Source organism: Chiloscyllium plagiosum, unplaced genomic scaffold (assembly GCF_037043375.1).
Source record: "Chiloscyllium plagiosum isolate Xiang-an unplaced genomic scaffold, Cpla_swu_hap1 HiC_scaffold_9, whole genome shotgun sequence".
NCBI classification, from domain to species: Eukaryota; Metazoa; Chordata; class Chondrichthyes; order Orectolobiformes; family Hemiscylliidae; genus Chiloscyllium; species Chiloscyllium plagiosum.
Genome location: NW_028270147.1, coordinates 92,309,534 through 92,329,468, shown reverse-complemented (window position 1 = coordinate 92,329,468; position 19,935 = coordinate 92,309,534). Strand labels below are relative to the sequence as shown.

The following is a 19,935-nucleotide window of genomic DNA, read 5'->3' as shown; positions in this document are numbered from 1 at the left end:
TTGGTAAATCTCTTCTGAACTCTCTCCAGTTTAATAATATTCTTCCTACAATAGGGCAATACTACTCCAGAAGGGGCCCCACCAAAGTCCTGTACATCCTCAACATAACTTCCCAATTCCTATATTCAAAGGTCTGAGCACTGACGGCAAGCATGCTGAATGCCTTCTTAACCACCTTATCTACATGTGATGTAAAGTTCAAAAAATTATCTGAGCCCCTAAAACACTCTGTTCTACAACCCTGCCCAAGGGCCTACTTTTAACTGTATAAGTCTGGTCTTTTTTTTGTCTTAGTAAAATGTAACAACTTGAATTCATCCAAATCAAACTCCATTTGCTACTCTTGACCCACTGACCCAATTGATCAAATCTCTTCATAATTTTAGATAACCTTCTTTACTGTCCACTATACCATCAATTTTGGTGTCAACTACTAACTTACCAACCATGCCTTCTATATTCTCATCTAAATCATTTATATAAATGGCAAACAAAAGTGGACCCAGCACGATCCCTGTGTAATATCACTGGTTACCAGTCTGGAAAACAACCCTCCACTATCACTCTCTGTTTACTGTCATTAAGCCAATTTTTTCTTCAAATTGGCAAGCTCACCCTGAATCCCATGTAATCTAATTTTAATAATTTAGAATGTGGTCAAATGCTTTACTAAAGTACAAGTAAACAATGTCTACCACTCTGCCTTTGTCAATCTTCTTGGTTACTTCCTCAAAAAACTCAAATCAAGTTTGTAATTTCCCTTGCATAAAACCATGTTCACTGTCCCTAATCATTCCTTGCCTCTCCAACTGCATATAAATCCTACCTTTCAGAATCAGTTCCAGTAACTTACCCATCACCAAAGTCGGACTCACAAGCATATAGATCCTAGGCTTCTCCTTACATCCTTTCTTAAACAAAGGCACATTAGCCACTCTTCAGTCATTTGGCACCTCACTCATAGTTATAGATGATACAAATATTTCTACAAGGCACCTGCACCTAACTTTCCACAAAGTCCTGGATCAGATCCTGAAGATCTATCCACCTTTATATTTTCTAAGACCTCCAGCACCTCCTGTTCTGTAATGTGAACTGTTTTCAAAACATTATTTACTTCAGAGTCCTCTCATCTCTATTTCTTTCTCCACAGTAAAAAGTGATGCAAAATATTAATTTAATATCTCACCCATCTCCTGAGGTTCAACACAAAGACGACCTGTTTCATCTTTAAGAGGCCCTACTCTCTCTTTCTAGCTGTTCTTCTGCTCTTATTATACTTGCAGAATCACTTTGGCTTATTCTTGATCTTATTTACCACGGCTATCTCAGATCCTCTCTTTGCCTTCCTGATCTCCTCCTTAAGAATAGCCCTATACTCTTAACACTGTTCAAAAGGTTAATTTGAACCCAGTTGTTTTACTGTAATATATGATTATTTTTTTATTCTTGACTAGAACTTCAATATCATTCTTCACCCATTGTTCTCTAATCCTACTAGTCTTATCGTTTGCTTTAACATGAACATAATGACTCTGAAATCTTGCTATTGCACTTTTGAAAACCTCCCACTTATCAAATGTCCCTTTATTTGCAAACAGTCTACTCCAAGCAATTTTTAAAAGTTCTTGTCTGATACCATTAAAATTTGCCTACTCCAATTAAAAACTTGAAATTTTATGAAAGGCTTATCTTTTTCCATAACTATTTTAAAAAACATTATTAGACCCAACATGTTGCCCTACTATCACTTCAGTCACTTGCCCTATCATATTACACAAGAGATTATCAAGTTTTGTTCCTTCTCTAGTAGGAACATGTACATATTGATAAAGAGAATTTTCCTGAACACATTTAACAAATGCTTTACCATCCAAATCTTTAAGTATGGTATTTGGGAAACTAAAATGACCACTACCCTTTCACTCTTCTTGCTTCCCTCCAGTACATCTTGACCTCTCCTGGTGCCATGGCATAGCTTTTGCTGCATTCAGGATCCACTTCCCTCATCAATATCCAAAACAGAAAAAACAGGTTGGACTGGACCTCTGGAGACTCCTGCACTACTTAACTGTTTCACTTGGACCGTCTGGTGACTTACCCGTTCCTGAAAGGCCTGACTTGCGGTGTGACCACTTCCATATAATTCTCTGCTTCATGGATACACTTCACTAACTCCAGCCATTGACTGAGCTCTGAAACCTGGAGCTCAAGCTTTTGCAGACATCTCTTGCACACGTATTCAGCTAGGTTCTGAACTTCGGCCTGTATTTAACCAGCAAACCTGAAACACACTCCCAAATTGGTCCAAATCCTCTTGCCTCCTGAAAAGTAAACAAATGCGCCCAACTCTCAGCCTATCTTTAGGTTCTATTCATGTAGGTCCAACTCCTCTCACCTGCAGAAGGCATCTTAAATTCCACCAACTGCTTTGCTGGAATTTGAACCCATAGCAGTATATGCTGGGACTCTGGGTTACCAGATTACCATTATCCCACCATCTCCTTGATTTGAACATTAGGTTAATAACCCCAAACAGCAGACTAATGATATTACCATTACATTACATCTTCCTCTGCAGGTAAGTGTTCTGAATCACTCAAATCATCCAATGAAAAGCCAATTCTAATACCCACACACTGATCCTAATTCCAGGTCGGAGTCGAGAGTTACACCTCAGAATTATTTCTGAAACTAATTTAAGAGTCCCAGTCCCAGGCGATATTTCTCAATTAATTCTAGGTCAGATCAGCAAAAAATGTTATTTATGAAATTCAAGATGATTAACACCTGGGGGGAAACCGTTGAGAAACCTGTAGGATTGGTCTAGATTGCATTTGCTATTTGATTTTTGCCACAGAGTTGTTTGATTATAGTCTTTTATCCATACAAATGGCAGGTTATTCTGAGTGTTAGAATTCAAATTATTATGCATTATATTAACATTATGCAGTAACATTCATTATTGGTTGTTCAAGGCTATGAAAACATGTGGCTTTATTCTCTAATTACTCTGGAACTTTCAGTTTATCTACTTTAAGAAAAATGGCACTGGTTCCTAATAGGTGTAGACACTCTCACTCTTTTACTTCTTTTTGGTAGAATCGTAAGCCAAGTTTAGAGTTTATAGAGTCATAGAGATGTACAGCACGGAAATAGATCCTTCAGTCCCGTTTGCCAGCATTTGGCCCATGTCCCTCTAAACCATTCCTATATTCATATACCCATTCAGATGCCTTTTAAATGCTGTAATTGTACCAGCCTGCACCATTTCCTCTGGCAACTCATTCCATACACGCATCATCCTCTGCATGAAAAGGTTGCCCTTTAGGACCCTTTGAAATCTTTCCCCTCTCAACGTAAACCTGTGCCCTCTAGTTTTGGACTCCCCCAACCCTGGGGAAAAGACTTTGTCTATTTACCCTATCCATGCCCCTCATGATTTTAAAAGGTCACCCCTCGAGCTCTGAACAGCTGTGTGATATTTAAAGTAAAGGGAAGCAAACAAAACAATTAGTTGCTGCTAGAGTGATCTAGAGGACAATCAATTTACTTGTCAATCCATGGAACACTGTGGACACAACTAGTTCGACACTGTTAGTCAAAGGAAGACTGATGTTACCTAGCCAACATATTATTGATTAAAATAAAGGGGAGGGAATAAAAAATTCTGACTGGCTTTGACAAGTGCAGAGTGATTTCCAAGGAGATATCCGACAGGCTGAAATGTTTCACTCTCCCTAGTTTCTATCTAGTTAAAGAATTATTGTAGAAAAGAATCCCTGTCTGTTAAAGAAACACATAAATAGTTCTGAAAGTGTATCAATTGAACTGTTTGCATTCACCGATGAGCGCAAACAATCATTCTTCTGAACAACTCATTATCTAAGGATTGCATGAAGGCTTGGGATTCAATCATTTGAAACTGTTTAATTGATTTGGCATATTATAATTCTTCCATTTTCTTTTAAATTTATCTTTTAACTGTTCTCACCTGAGAGAGACTGGGTATAAATCATAGATATTAATTAGATTATCTTGTTATTTAGCTTTGTCCTGCTATAGTATTAAGAATCAGTTGTTAATGTTTTTTTAAAGTTATAAACTTGGTGTCTCAGATCTGTTATTTGTAAACTCTGATTATAAAAAATTGGGCAATTTTGAGGGTTATTGAATATTTCAATTTCAGTATGTGGTGAACCATGGATATTAAGATTGGTTTGCAATCCCTGGTCGTAAAACAGTCCATAAAATAAACTTGGCAATCTGGGATTGTCACAACTACCAGCTTGACATTTGAACACACTTCTTCACATATTTTCACACTGTAGCAACAGATGAAATACTTGAACCATATCTGCTTCATATACCATTGCAGAGAGCTAAAACAGCATCAGCAACAGAAATATATCAAATTCAGGAGGCAGTGGCCAGACAGGAACTCAAGTCTGCTCACCATTCAATAAGATCACGGTTAATCTTTTACTTTTATCCCACCTCCCTGCCCCTTCCCCCATATCTTTTGATTACCTTAATGAATAAAAGAAATTATCTATCTTGGTCTTAAATACTGGAAATTCAACAAGCAAGCATTCATATTTCCCAGGGGGTTAATATTCCAAAGAATGACCCCGGAATGAAGCAGGTTTTCTTGAATGCTCAATAATTAATCAGTGATTCTGATCTTGACACTACGAATCACAGAAAAATAATAGTCTTTAATTGTTTTTAAAAAACAGATTGTGGATACTGTTGACTACGCTAGCATTTGTTTTCCATTCTTCGTTGCCCACAAGAGTATGATGGAAAGCGGATTTCTTGAAAGGCTATAGTCAATATTCTGTACTGTGTCATAACTCACTCGAGTAGATCACTGGAAATCAAGTCCCACTATTCCCGGAGTCATCACAAATCTGGAAAGAATTAGTCAACTATCCAAAGTCGCCAAATTTATCTGGCTGATGAACTCAGGTCAAAAGTCAACAGGTTTCCATATGTAATAAGATAATAACTGCTTATCAGAAATCGTCTTTACTCAATGGCAATTAGAAAATATGAACTGCTAATTTCCACCTCTATACAACTTGAAACCCAACTCTTTTAAATTATCCCCTTCACAAACTGACACACAAAGACTGGCAGAACCTGGACGTTAAGTTTGGTAAAAGGCAAAACCAATATCAGGGAGAAACCACCGGTCAGGACTACAGCAGTTGATAAGTTGTTTCTGTTGGTTTATTCCAATTCCTTCTCCGATCTTTACAGTTAATATCAAGCTGTTTGCACACCAATGCTTCCTCACATTCACTGCCTTGAAAGGCTTTTGATTTCTGCTTCAACAGGGCATTTGCAGAAAAAAAAAAGTGAATGAAAGACAGCTAGATGTTAGAGGAAACTTTCTGGCATCACTACACAGAGTCAAATAGTCATTCAACATGGAAACAGACTCTTCAGTCCATCTCATTCGTACCGACCAAACATCCCAATCTGACCTGGTCCCATTTGCCAATATTTGGCCCATATCCCTCTAAACCCTTTCTATTCGTATACCCACCCTGATTCTTTACCCACCTCCACTACTTTCTCTGGCAGCTTGTTCCATACACTCCATCTGCTGCATGAAAAATGTACCCCTCAGGCCTTTTTAAATCTATTCTTCCTTATTTAAACCTATATCCTCTAGTTTTGGACTCCCTCACCCTAGGAAAAAGACCTTGGCTATTCACTCCATCTATGCCCTGCATGATTTTATAAACCTCTATAAAGGTCACCCCTCAGCCTCCAACACTCCAGAGGAAAAAAAAAAGCCCAGTCTGTCCAGCATCTCCCTATAACTCAAGCACTCCAGTCATGGCAACATCCTTGTAAATCTTTTCTGCACCCTTTCAAGTTTAACAACTTCCTTCCTACGTAAGTGTAAATAGAATTGTAAGTAATATTCTAAAACTGGCCTAACAATGTCCTGCAGAGCCGCAACATGACACACCAACTCCTGTACTCAACATTCTGACCAATGAAGGCAAATGTGCCAAACGCCTGCTTCACTATCCTGTCTACCAGCAACTCCACATTCAGGGAACTATGCACCTGCACCCCAAATCTCTGTTCAGCAACACTTCCCAGGACCCTAACCATTAATTATATACACCCTGCCCTGGTGGGCCTTACCAAAATTATCTTATATTTATCTAAATTAAACTCCACTTGCCATTCCTCAGCCCAATGGTCTGTTCTGATCAAGGTCCCATTGTACTCTAAGATAATCATCTTTACTTTCACTGCACCACCTATTTTGGTGTCATCTGCAAACTAATTAACCATAATCCCTATATTCCCATCAAAATCATTTATAAATGACACAAAACAGTGGACCCAGCACCAATCCTTGTGACACACTGCTGGTTACAGGACTCCAGTCCGAAAAGCAAACTTCTACCACCACCATCTGTCTCCTACCTTCAAGCTAATTTTGTATCCAATTGGCTAGCTGCCCCGGAGCCCATGTGATTTAACCTTACAAACCAGTCTATCATGCAGCAGCTTGTCGAACGCTTGACAGAAGTGATTTAACCGACATCTACGACTCTGCTTTCATCAATCTTCTTTGTCGCCTCTTCAAAAAACTCAGTCAAATTACTAAGACACGATTTCCCACACACAAAGCCATGTTGACTATCCCTAATCAGTCACAGTAAAGGGGGAGATTTTTTGATGATTTCCTTTTCCACGCTGGGTGGCTCTCTGCTGTATTGGACTCGGAAACGCTATAGTCACTTGGTCAGAACCAATCAAAACATCGTTGTCAAGCAGTTGTTCCACTGTTCAGATGTTCCAGAAAAAAGGCAATATTGTATACAAGTCAATACATGGTCCAGTAAGAATTATTTAAACATGATATGATAAATAAACGGTGATCTTTTTGCAGAGTTTCCTTGGTTTAAAGCAGTACCTTGCTTTTTTAAGTTCACAGGCCAAAAATAAGGCAGTAAAAATATATGGTCTTTATGTGCCCACACTTTGGAAAGATGAAAATTTTCATCACATGGTGTGATGACAGACAACAGGAAACAAGACAAATCTACTCATCCTTTCTGGAAGACCATATAGCAATATCCACAGATAAGCCCCTGTCCACTACCTTGGTCACCTCTTCAAACAATTCAGTGAAGTTTGTCAGCATGATCTACCTGACATGAATCCATGTTGGCTTTCCCTGATTAATTGAAAATTTCAAGATGTTCAGTTACTCCATCCTTAAATGATAGATTCCAACAATTTCCCCACCAGAGATGTTGGACTAACTGGTCTGTAATTCCCCGGTTTTCCTCTTTCACCATTCTTAAAAAGCAGTGTGACATATGCAGAAAGATGGCTCCTGGATCCAGAGAACGCTAAAAGATTATAATTAGGACATCTACAATGTGCTCCCCATGCCCTTTAAACCCTCTGATGAAAAGTTAGGTCCAGAGATTTGTCACTCAAATCGCATTAAATAAACATTGGCAATGAGGAAATTAAGTTATTATTATTTAGTCTAGGGCCCCAATCCATTGTTAATTTCCTTGGGACTTGTAACAAACTACCCTCCTTTTCTACCATTAAAAACTGAGCCAAAGTGATTATTCAATATATCTGCTATTTTCCCATAATCATTAACAATATCCCCACTTTCAGTGTTCAGTAGGTCAACATTGCTCCTGACCACCCACTTTCCCTTCATGCAAATATAAAATTTGTCTTTGATTTTGATATCCCTGGTAAGTTTTCTTTCATAGTTCCTTTTAGCAGCTCTTAAAAGCCTTTTGCTGGACTTTGCATCTTTCCCATTCAGCAGGATCTGTGCTGCTTTTGGCCTGTGAACTTAAAAAAGCAAGGTACTGCTTTAAACCAAGGAAACTCTGCAAAAAGATCACCATTTATTTATCATATCATGTTTAAATAATTCTTACTGGACCATGTATTGACTTGTATACAAATTGCCTTTTTGCTGGAACATCTGAACAGTGGAACAACTGCTTTCTTGTAAGCCCTTTCTTTTGGTGTTATCCTGTCCCTTATCTCTTCAGTTGCCTATGGCTACGTTTTCTATGAAGTTTATCCCCCTACCTCAAACTGGTTTCATATTGTGTAAATGTTTCTTTAAAAACTCTCCACTGATGTTCAATTGTTTTATCCTTGAGTACATTTTCCCAGTTTACTGTACATAATCTCTGTCTCATCTTATGAAATCCTTAAACTTCGAAACTTTTGCGTATTATGCGCCAGGGATGAACTCATATGTATCTGGTATGGCTCTTTGTTGCATCATTATCCCTGGAAACCTCCTCTGACAGTGAATCTGCGAATAAATTTCCTGTACTTTACCTTCAACTTGCTGTGCATGGTAAATGCCCATGTTGCCACTGGCCAGTCCATGGAGGCTCAGTAGTTAGCACCACTATCTTACAGCACAAAGGCCTCAGGTACGAAGTCTGCACATTCTCCCTGCGTCTGTGTGGGTTTCCTCCAGGAGCTTCAGTTTTCGCCCACAGTCCAAAGATGTGCATGTTAGGTAGCTTGGCTGTGCTAAAAATTGTCACTTAGTATCCACGGTGGTGGAGGCTAGGTGGGCTAGATGTGCTAAATGTGGGGTGACAGGGATAGGGTGGGTGGGACGCTCTTCAGAAGGTTGGTGTAGACTCAATGGGTCTCTTTCAGCACTGTAAGGATTCTATGATTAGCTTGCTTATCTTTCAATTGACATGAAAATGCCTGCACATTCCCTGCGTGGAGAACAGGTCAGTTAGGGGTGCAACAAGTCCTTAAGCACGAGTCCTCAGTACAATAAAACTTTGGTCAGGGCCCATAACCTTTGCTGTATACAGTGCCTTTCACTATTTCTCAGTAACACGTAGTGGGAATTTAATTAGCTGCTGGTACAGCGGGATCTGTAATACTGTGGACCTCAACAAGGGGAACAGATGGATCATTCATTCAGCACTTTGGCTGAAGATGATTGCAAATGCTTAAGCCTCATCTTTTGCATTGAGTTGATCAGTTCTTTCATCACTGGGGATAGGAATGTTGTAGAGACTCCTGCTCCTGTCCAACAGCTTTAACAACTAGATGTGAAAAAATTGCAGAGCTTAGTTTTGATACATTGGTTGTGGGATCATTTAGTTCTGTCTACTGAATGTTGCTGCCACTGTTTGGAATGTAATCAGTCCTGTGCTGTACACCTCAATTTTAGGTATGCCTCATGCTGTTCCTGGCATTGCTGTAGGTCTGTAGTCATGTAGAAGCCAGACTAGGTAACAATGAGATGCCCTTACCTAGATGACATAAGTGAATCTGATGGTGTTTCACAACAATTGGTAATGGCTCCATGTTCACTATTAGATTAATTTTAATAGTCTTCATTGCCTACAGGAATAGTGCCAGAAGACTGGAGGATAGCAAATGTCCCCTTGTTCAAGAAGGGGAGTAGAGACAACTATGGTAATTAAAGATTAATGAACCTTACTTTGGTTGTGGGTAAAGTGTTGGACAAAGTTATAAGAGATAGGATTTATAATTATCTAGACAGGAATAAATTGATTAGGGAAAGTCAACACGGTTTTGTGAAGGGTAGGTCGTGCCTCAGAAAGCTTATTGAGTTTTTTGAGATGGTGACCAAACAGGTGGATGAGGGTAAAGTGGTTGATGTGCTGTGTACGGATTTCAGTAAGACATTTGACAAGATTCCCACAGTAGGCTATAGCACAAAATACAGAGGCATGGGATTGAGGGTGATTTAGCAGTTTGGATCAGTAATTGGCGAGCTGAAAGGTGGCATTTGATGGGAAATGTTCATCCTGGAGTTCAGTTACTAGCAGTGTACAACAATGAAATGTTTTGGGGCCACTGCTGTTTGTCATTTTTATAAATGACCTATATGAGGGCATAGAAGGATGGGTTAGTAAATTTGTGGATGACACTGCGGTCAGTGCAGTTGTGGACTGTGCTGAAGTATGCTGCAGGTTACAGAGGGGCATAGATAAGCTGCAGAGCTGGGCTGAGAAGTGGTAAGTGGAGTGTAAGGTGATTCACTTTGGAAGGAGCAATAGGAATAAAGAGCACTGGGCTAATGGTAAGATTCTTGGTAAAGTATTTGAGCAGAGAGATCTCAGTGTTCATGTGCATGGATTCCTGAAAGTTGCCACTTAGGTTGATATGGTTGTTAAGAAGGTATACAGTGTGTTCGCTTTTATTAGTAGAAGGATTGAGTTTCGAAGCCAGGAGGTCATGCTGCAGCTGTTCAAAATTCTGGTGCAGCTGCAGTTGGAGTATTGCATACAGTTCTGGTCACTGCATTATAGGAAAGAAATAGCAGCTTTGGAAAGGATTCGGAGAAGATTTACTAGGATGTGGTATGGAGGGAAGGTCTTATGAGAAAAGGCTGAGGTGACTTAATTGAGACATATAAGATAATCAGAGAGTTAAATAAATGGACAGTGAGAGAATTTTTCCTCGGATGGAGACGGCTAGCACGAGGGAACATAACTTTAAATTGAGGGGTGATAGATATAGGACAGATGTTAGAGGTAATTTTTTTTACTCAGAGAATGTGAATTGCACTGCCTGCAACAGTTGCAGACTCGCCAACTTTAAGGGCATTTAACTGGTCATGGAATAAACGTATGGATGAAAATAGAATAGTGTAGGATAGATATGCTTCAAATTGGTTCCACAGATTGGTACAACATGGACTGCCAAAGACCATATACTACACTGTAATGTTCTATGTTCTAGATTCGTTAACTGATTTAAAATTCCGTCGTAACACATGTCCACAGAGCATTTGCCTGTGTTTCTGGATTACGAGTTCAGTGACTTTACCACTATGCCACTGCCGTCCCAATATTTAAATCAGATAATTGCAACATGAGGGAAATGAGAGTTCGACAATGAAAACACAAAATGCTAACTAGCCTGACTGCAATTTAGTTTTCCACAAATAGAGTGAAACGAAAAGATTTTTGATTTCAGCAAAATCTGAAAACAATTTTCAGTCTAGTACTATTTTTCTAAAACCATGTATACAGTACCTATCCAGATGAAAAGCAGATACTTCAGCATTGTGTCTGTCATAACCAGCATATGGTTCCCCTTCCACGACATAACTTCTGCTGTACCTAAAACAAAAGGAAAAGAAATAATTAAATAAGAATTAAACTTCAACAGATTGTAATAGTATGGAAGACAGCTATATGTTGTTTTCAAGTGTATCAGATGGAAATATGACTACTGATTATCAGTACTATAAAGTACAATATCAGTCAGTTATTTAAAGAATCACACAGTTCTGAACTGTGGCAAGTATCAAAACAGATGCATCCACAAACAAGATTCAGTGAGTAAGTTGCAAGGGAGCAGTTGCTATTGTCATCTTCCACTCCAAACATTTTTCTAGTTCTATTGATAATGAGGGACCATTGTTACAGTTCTCGTTGATTTTTCTTTTTTTTAATCAATTTTGGTTTGGATTGAGAACTGAGCTAAAGATAATTTTCGACTGTGGGTAAAAGTTAAAAGGTGAACAAACCAAACAAGTTTTTGTTTATTCGTGAGGCTAGGTCTGCAAATTAATTGCAGGTTGGTTCCTGATCAGAAGGTTCTACAGACACTCAGTCACCAGAGAAGAACAACATGTTTAAACAGAGAGCAGAAGTTGGCTATTAATGAGGTCAGTATCTGGGGATTGGTTCCAGGTCTGGAAAAGACGAAATGCTCAAGCAGATGGCAAAAACAGAATGCTAAGTGGAACTTTGTGGAGAAGGTGGTCAATCTGTCAGGGAGCGGTGAAGTGTTTGCCCCGTCGATGCTGCAGAATAAAGATATTAAAGCTCCCTACCTAACCTCCCATGTGCAGTTCTTTGAATCTCTGAAAATAGAAAACTAAGTTGTTAGTATTACTGCCCTTATCGGAGTGAACTATAAAGGTGACCCTCATCAACATCTTCAGAGAATTCAACCAAGAAATCATTGTCTGTGCCAGTGGAAAAACTCACTTAAGTAATCTGGGTCAGTTTTTTATTTTCTTTCATTTATCCCATAACTTTTGTTTGTCTGTCAGTCTTCTATGTGAATGGGCTGAAAACAAAGGCTTTGAGTTTATAGTATAGACCAATTAGATTATTTTATTTATTTTTTTACTGCTAAAGTCACTATAAGGAGAATAAATTACTAAGTCATTTAAGATATAAACTGGCATCTGGAATTATTTATTCAAAAAGTCTGGGACTGGTTATTCAAGAAATCTGGTTAGGAACTATAGAGGCTAATTTTGAGAGATCTAGGTGTTAATACAAAAGATAGAAAGGCTGATTTGGTTCAGCTATCTACGTGTCATTATATCATCCCATTAATTACACAGTGTCTGCAGCTTAGAAAATCCACTTACCCAGCACAAGGTGATACACCACCAATTTCATCTATTAAAGTATCATATAGTCTCTAATAACCATTCCCATTTTACCACTCAATTGGAAAAATATCTAGGAGTAGAAACTCAGGTCAGGCATTGTCTCTGGAAAAATTGTAGCATTGACTCCATTCCATAACTTCATATTTTTACAAAAGATGACTGAAGCTTTTTGCAATAATTTTCAGCCAGAAGTGCCAAGTAAATGATTAATCTCACCTGCCACAAGAGGTCCTGAGCATCACAGATGTCAGTCTTCAGCCAATTTGATTCCCACCACTTGATATCATAAAATGGCTGACTGCAGTGGATTCTACAAAAGCTATGGGCCCTGACAACATTCCTGCATTAATAATAAAGACTTTGTCCTTCACATCTTGCCACACACCAAGCCAAACTATTCCAGTTCATTTGCAGCACAGGTACCTACAAAGAATTGCAGAAAATTGCCCAAGCATGTCCTGTACACAAAAAGCAGAATAAATGCAAATCAGCCAATTACTACCCCATCAGTCTATTCTCAATCTTCAATAAAGTGACAGAAGTAGCAGTCAATAATGCTACCAAGAAGCACTCATTTCGAAATAACCTAAAACAAACAAAGGTGGTTCGGGTTGTTGGATTTCAGGCTTCTCAACTCTACAGGAATTAGGTATTTTCTAATCAACCTGAAATAAGTCATTATTAAACTGCTCTGGAGTACGTGGGACTTGAAGCAGCCCAGAACGCCACAATTCCTCAGATACTGAAGCAGTCCACATTCACATGTAGCAAGGCCTGTACAATATCTAGGCTTTGGTTGACAAGAGGCAAGTAACGTTTGTGCCAAGCAATGACAATCTCTAATAACAGAGAATCTAAACATTCTCCCACGACATTAAATGACATTACGATAACTGAATTCTCCCACTACAAAATATGAGTGTTATCACTAGCCAGAAATTGAAATGGACTACCACATAAATAAATAATAGCAATATCCTTACAGATGCAGAAAATCTGAAACAAAAACAGAAAATGGAGAAAATTCAGTAGATTATTTTGTTTAATTTCATATTGATGAAGTTATGCTGGCAGCTTCTGTGGAGACAGGAACAGAGTCGATGCTTTGAGTACAATAGGACTCCTGAAGAACAGTTATGATTCATCTGATACAGTTCTGCAGACACATCGGATCACCACCATCTGCATACTCCCTGCAACTCATCCTTAAGTATAATGCCACTGTAACTTTAGTACTAATGGGTCAAATTCCTGGAACTCGCTCCCTAACAGTATTTATAGGCGTTTTTTCACTCCATGCACTGGTTCAAGGAGACAGCTTACCATCATCTTCTCAAGGGATGGGCAATAAATGCTAGCTCAGCCAGGAATGCCACATCTCATTAATGAATAAAAATAAATTAGGACAAACAAAAAAGGGGATTGTATGACCTTTTCTGCAGTTCATCTGACAATAAAAGGAATGGAGTTGAAAAATGTGGTGCTGGAAAAACACAGCAGGCCAGGCAGCATCGAGAAGCAGGAGAATCGACGTTTCGAGCATAAGCCCTTCTTCAGGAATGAGGCTGGTGTGCCAAGCGGGCTGAGATAAAAGGTAGGGAGGAGGGAATTTGGGGGAGGGACGCTGGGAATACAATAGGTGGAAGGAGGTGAGGGTGAGGATGATAGGCTGAAGAGGGGGTGGGGGCGGAGAGGTCGGGAAGAAGATTGCAGGTCAAGAGGGCGGTGCTGAATCTGAGGGTTGGGACTGAGATAAGGTTGGGGCGGAGGAGAAATAAGGAAGCTGGAGAAATCTACATTCATCCCGTGTGGTTGGAGGGTTCCTAGGCGGAAGATGAGGCGTTCTTCCTCCAGGCGTCGTGTGGCCAGGGTCTGGCGATGGAGGAGGCCAAGGACCTGCATGTCATTGGCGGAGTGGGAGGGGGAGCTAAAGTGTTCAGCCACAGGGCGGTTGGGTTGATTGGTGCGGATGTCCCAGAGGTGTTCCCTGAATCGTTCCGCAAGTAGGCGACCTGTCTCCCCAATGTGGAGGAGACCACATCGGGTGCAGTGGATACAGTAAATGATGTGTGTGGAGGTGCAGGTGAATTTGCGACGGATATAGAAGGATCCATTGGGGCCTTGGAGGGAGGTGAGGGGGGAGGTATGGGTGCAAGTTTTGCGCTTCTTGCAGTTGAAGGGGAGGTGCCGGGAGTGGAGGTTGAGTTGGTGGGGGGTGTGGACCTGACGAGGGAGTTACGGAGGGAGTGGTCTCTCCTGAGTGCTGATAGGGGTGGAGAGGGAAATATATCCCTGGTCTGTCTGGAGGTGGCAGAAATGACGGAGGATGATATGATGTATCCGGAGGTTGGTGGGGTGGAAGGTGAGGAGCAGTGGGGTTCTGTCCTGGTGGCGATTGGAGGGGTGGGTTTCAAGGGCGGAGGTGCGCCCCCCACCTTTTCCTTCACTACATCGATGATTGTATTGGCGCTACCTCGTGCTCCGACGAGGAGGTTGAACAGATCATCCACTTTACTAACACCTTCCACCCCGACCTCAAATTTATCTGGACCGTCACAGACTCCTCCCTCCCCTTTCTAGACCTCTCCATTTCTATCTCAGGCGATCGACCCAACACAGACATTTACTACAAACCGACCGACTCCCACAGCTACCTAGATTACACCTTCTCCAACCCTGGCCCCTGTAAAAACGCCATCCCATATTCCCAATTCCTCTGCCTCTGCCGCATCTGCTCCCAGGAGGGCCAATTCCACTACTGAACATCTCAAATGGCCTCCTTCTTCAAAGACCGCAAATTCCCCTCCAATATGGTCGATGATGCTCTCCACCGCATCTCCTCCACTTCCCGCACCTCCGCCATTGAACCCCACCCCTCCAATGCCACCAGGACAGAACCCCACTGGTCCTCAACTTCCACCCCACCCATCTCCGGATACATCGTATCATCCTCCATCATTTCCGCCACCTCCAGACAGACCCCACCACCAGGGATATATTTCCCTCTCCACCCCTATCAACATTCAGGAGAGACCCCACTCTCCGCGACTCCCTCATCAGGTCCACACGGCCACCAACACAACCTCCACTCCTGGCACCTTCCCCTGCAACCACAAGATGTGCAAAGCTTGCGCCCACACCTCCTCCCTCCAAGGCCCCAATGGATCCTTCTATATCAGTCACAAATTCACCTGCACACACATCAGTTACTGTATCCGCTGCACCCAATATGGTCTCCTCTACATTGGGGAGGACAGGTCGCCTACTTGCGGAATGTTTCAGGGAACACCTCTGAGACACCCTCACCAACCAAACCAACCGTCCCGTGGCTGAACACTTTAGCTCCCCCTCCCACTCCGCCAAGGACATGCAGGTCCTTGGCCTCCTCCATCGCCAGACCTTGGCCACACGACACCTGGAGGAAGAGCGCCTCATCTTCCACCTAGGAACCATCCAACCACACGGGATGAATGTAGATTTCTCCAGCTTCCTCATTTCCCCTCCCCCCCCACCTTATCTCAGTCCCAACCTTCGGATTCAGCACCGCTCTCTTGACCTGCAATCTTCTTCCCGACCTCTCCGCCCCCACCCCCTCTCCGGCCTATCACCCTCACCTCCTTCCACCTATCGTATTTCGAGCGCCTCTCCCCCAAATTCCCTCCCCGCTACCTTTTATCTCAGCCCACTTGGCACACCAGCCTCATTCCTGAAGAAGGGCTTATGCCCGAAACGTCGATTCTCCTGCTCCTCGGTTGCTGCCTGGTTTGCTGTGTTTTTCCAGCACCACATCTTTCAACTCTGGTACTCCAGCATCTGTAGCCCTCACTTTCTCCTAATAAAAGGAATGGTCTGACCCATTAGAGACGAAAGGCTGTGACTGGCTCACTGAGAAGATGCAAGGTATTTAAAAGGTAGACTCCAGAGTCCCCTATAGGTTCAGAAAGGTGATGTTGATATCAGGTTACAATATAATCTTCCATCACTCCAAGATAAAAGGGAGTTATCAGAAATACCTAATTAGTATATCTACCTGCATGCAAAGTTAAATGCGTTTTATGATGCCATAGAGAAGGGGACAGATGAAACCATTTTTGAGAACAGATTTCCACACAGAACAAAGAATACCAAAAACAACTTTGTTACATTAGCAGACAACAAAAGGCCATTTCCTTTTGAAGTTGAGATCAACTAGATATCAAAGGGAGACAGACTTTAGTCAAAGAGATGCATCTTTCAGCCATCCAATGATTGCAAGAAATTTATCCTGCAATGGTCCGGGGTAAGAATCATATTGGAACAGGTTTTAAGAAACTTCAAATAAAGTTAAGGAAGGCACTTACATAAGGTCATTTGAAGTTACTAAGTGGAGCAACACTGGATATGGAAGTCGGTGAAAGGTGGAAGCATCTGTGAACTGATTATTTTAAGGATTATAATTCTGCAGAGACTGCAATATGTGTCAAGCATAAAAAGAGAATTTTCCTCTCCAAAGTTTAAAGTATAAGTTGCTTATATAAAAGTATAATTTGTGAAAATGTAAAGATCTGTGGAGAGAAAAGATTTGAGTCCAATATGACTGACTCTTAAGGTCTAAAACTTATTTCATGCAAGTCATAGCATGGTTAACAGCAGGTCATTCTCACAACCACATTGGTTATGCCAGAGCAAGAGTATTGTGTGCAGTTCTGAAATCTACATTATAGGAAGCATATGACTGAATGAGGATGCAGAGGAGATCTTAATTGGACTGAAGAATTTTAGTTATGAAGAAAGATTGGATAGACTGGGGATTTTTTGCCTCATAGCAGAGGTGGTGTGATTGAGATGTCTAAAATTAAGAGGGGCATAGACAGGAAGAAAAAATTTCCTTTGGTGGCAGGGGTGAAATGACCAGTGAGAGAAATACTTAGTGCATGGACATGCAATGGCAAAGCATTAAAGACTAAGGAACAAGTGCTGGAAAATGGGAATGACAGCAAAATTTGTATTGGCACCTATGGGACCAGGTGTATGCCAGTTGATCAAATATTCTGGTTGATCAAGAGGTCCACATACTTAGTATAAAAACACACTAAATAATAGAAAAGCAATCCATGTGGTTTACGCACCGCTATTATACTTTAATTACAGCATAAATCACTGAAATAATAATGCAATTTTTTCTTAAAACTGTAGAGGTTAGGCTAATTGGCCTATAATTATCGGTTTCCTTCCCTCCCTTTTCAAAAAGGGATGTTACATATGCAGTTTTCTAAACCTCTGGTACTTCTCACAAATCCAATAATTTTTTGGAAAATTACAATCAATGCATCCACTTGTTATGGACCAGGCCAGACCTCCTCAAAACATTTCAAGAAAGTGGCCCAGATCCTAACTTTGTTAGTTGTTTTAAGCATGTGTACAATGGATATTCCAGGAGTGATGCCACTGGCCCAATCACTTAAGTTTTAAACAAAACAGAATTTATTTGCAAGATTACCCAATGAAACACAAGCAAAACAAAAAGAGAACAAAACATAGAATAACTTAACCTATCCGAAAACCCAACAGACTATTCCAACCTAATGACACTGTTCCAAATTCCTAAAACAATCCCCATCAACAACCCTTGGCAAGAAAGGTAAAATCAAACACAGGGTCTGACAGGAGAGAGAGATGGCAGAGAGATTCAGCATGGAACACCTGCTTCCATGTAGCTGCTTCTTTGACCAGCAGCCTCAAAAAACAGAATGCTTGTTCTGAAAAGCCAGACCGCTAAAACCAAACCAAACCAGAATAAAGCTGAGCTGGGAGAACTGGTCAGTCCTCTTTCATTGTACAAATGTATTTTTTTTAAAAAACTTGAAAGCTTTTTAAAGTAGATAAATACAGACATTTCAGCAACTGCATCATACAACCCTTTTGAAAAAAGAAACCAAGGAGAACACAACCTTGTTAAAGGATCAGCATCATCACACACTATCTCTATAGCTACACCCTTTAGAATTCTAAGATGCAAGACATCAGGGCCACCTGACTTATATGCCTTTCAGCACAATTAGTTTAAGACTACTACTTTCGTCATGGTACTTAAATCCTCCCTTATATTCTTTAGTATTAATGGAACATCTGAATATCTTCCACTGCAAAAATTAATGCAAAATAGCCACCACAACTAACCATGTTGTGATTTTTGACTCCAGCAGTATTTTACCTGATGCTGTGATGCTTATTTTACCTCATTCGAAACTGGCTATGGATATTTCAGTATTGAAGAAACCAACAGACATTTTTTACAGCTAGCTATTCTAGTGATCTCATGGCCCCAGTTGTTATGGGGGAATACCCAGTTGATGTTTATATCTCTCAAGTCAGATTCTTGATTCGAACCTGGCGAGATAGATCATATTTTTAAAAATCTTTTTCAAAGTGATCATTTACTAAAACACAAGCATGCAATGTAACAGTCTTTGTTTTAACTGTGAAACAAACAAAAACTTCACTAACAGAAGTGAAGATAAACAAGTGGAAAAATTCTATTCGTTTACAACACATTCAAGGATTTTTAAACAGAGTAGCATGGTACAGCTTACAAATACTAATACCATTTCAAGAACATCCATTTCAGCACTCCAGCAAGACACTATTTCTAAGGAAGAGAGATTTTTCAGTCTTTCCGCTGATGGGTGAGTGCCGAACTAGAGGACACAGCTTAAAAATACGGGGTAGACCATTTAGGACAGAGACGAGGAGAAACTTCTTCACCCAAAGAGTGGTGGCTGTGTGGAATGCTCTGCCCCAGAGGGCAGTGGAGGCCAGTCTCTAGATTCATTTATGAAAGAGTTGGATAGAGCTTTCAAGGATAGTGGAATCAAGGGTTATGGAGATAAGGCAGGAACAGGATACTGATTAAGGATGATCAGCCATGATCATATTGAATGGTGATGCAGGCTCGAAGGGCAGAATGGCCTACTCCTGCACCTATTGTCTAATGATACAAGGGGCAACTTTTTTGACACGGAGGGATTGCTGCGTCGTATGAACTGGGAGAGGAAGTGGTGGATACAGGTACAGTTCGAACATGGTAGAGTGGGTTCTTTCTTGATTATATGTTTTTTGAGATGTCTCTTGATTAAACTTAAAATATAAGCCATAACTATTAACCTGAGGCAGTGTTTTGTAGAGGAATAAGACAGTATTATTTTCTGGATCAGTAGATTGTGAAGGAGCAAAAATGGCCTTTAGTAGAGTGATATGCGCTTCTTGTTCGATGCAGGAGTTTAAAGAGAGTTCAAGGGTTACTGCGGATTATATCTGCAATAAATGTTGTTGTTTGGGAATCTTATCAGATCAAATGGATCGGTTGGAGAGACAGTTAGAAGCAATGAGGAATTTACAACAGCAACAGTATGTGATGGATGGCAGTTATAGTAGGGGAGAGAGTCTCAGATACAGTCACATAGATGGGTTAACTCCAGGAAAGGTAAGAGAGGTAGGCAGCTAGTGCAGGA

At 40.6% G+C, this 19,935-nt stretch overlaps 1 protein-coding gene across 2 annotated transcripts in view; it reads right to left on the bottom strand.

The window, feature by feature from the left end:
- fam20b (FAM20B glycosaminoglycan xylosylkinase) overlaps positions 1 to 19,935 on the bottom strand; it is a 170,840-nt gene that overhangs the window by 86,701 nt on the left and 64,204 nt on the right. For both annotated transcript variants that reach the window (XM_087990913.1, XM_087990914.1), the window contains one exon: positions 11,067 to 11,153. In XM_087990913.1, the coding sequence (XP_087847039.1) occupies positions 11,067 to 11,153 (87 nt within the window). The remainder of the gene's footprint in view (positions 1 to 11,066; positions 11,154 to 19,935) is intronic.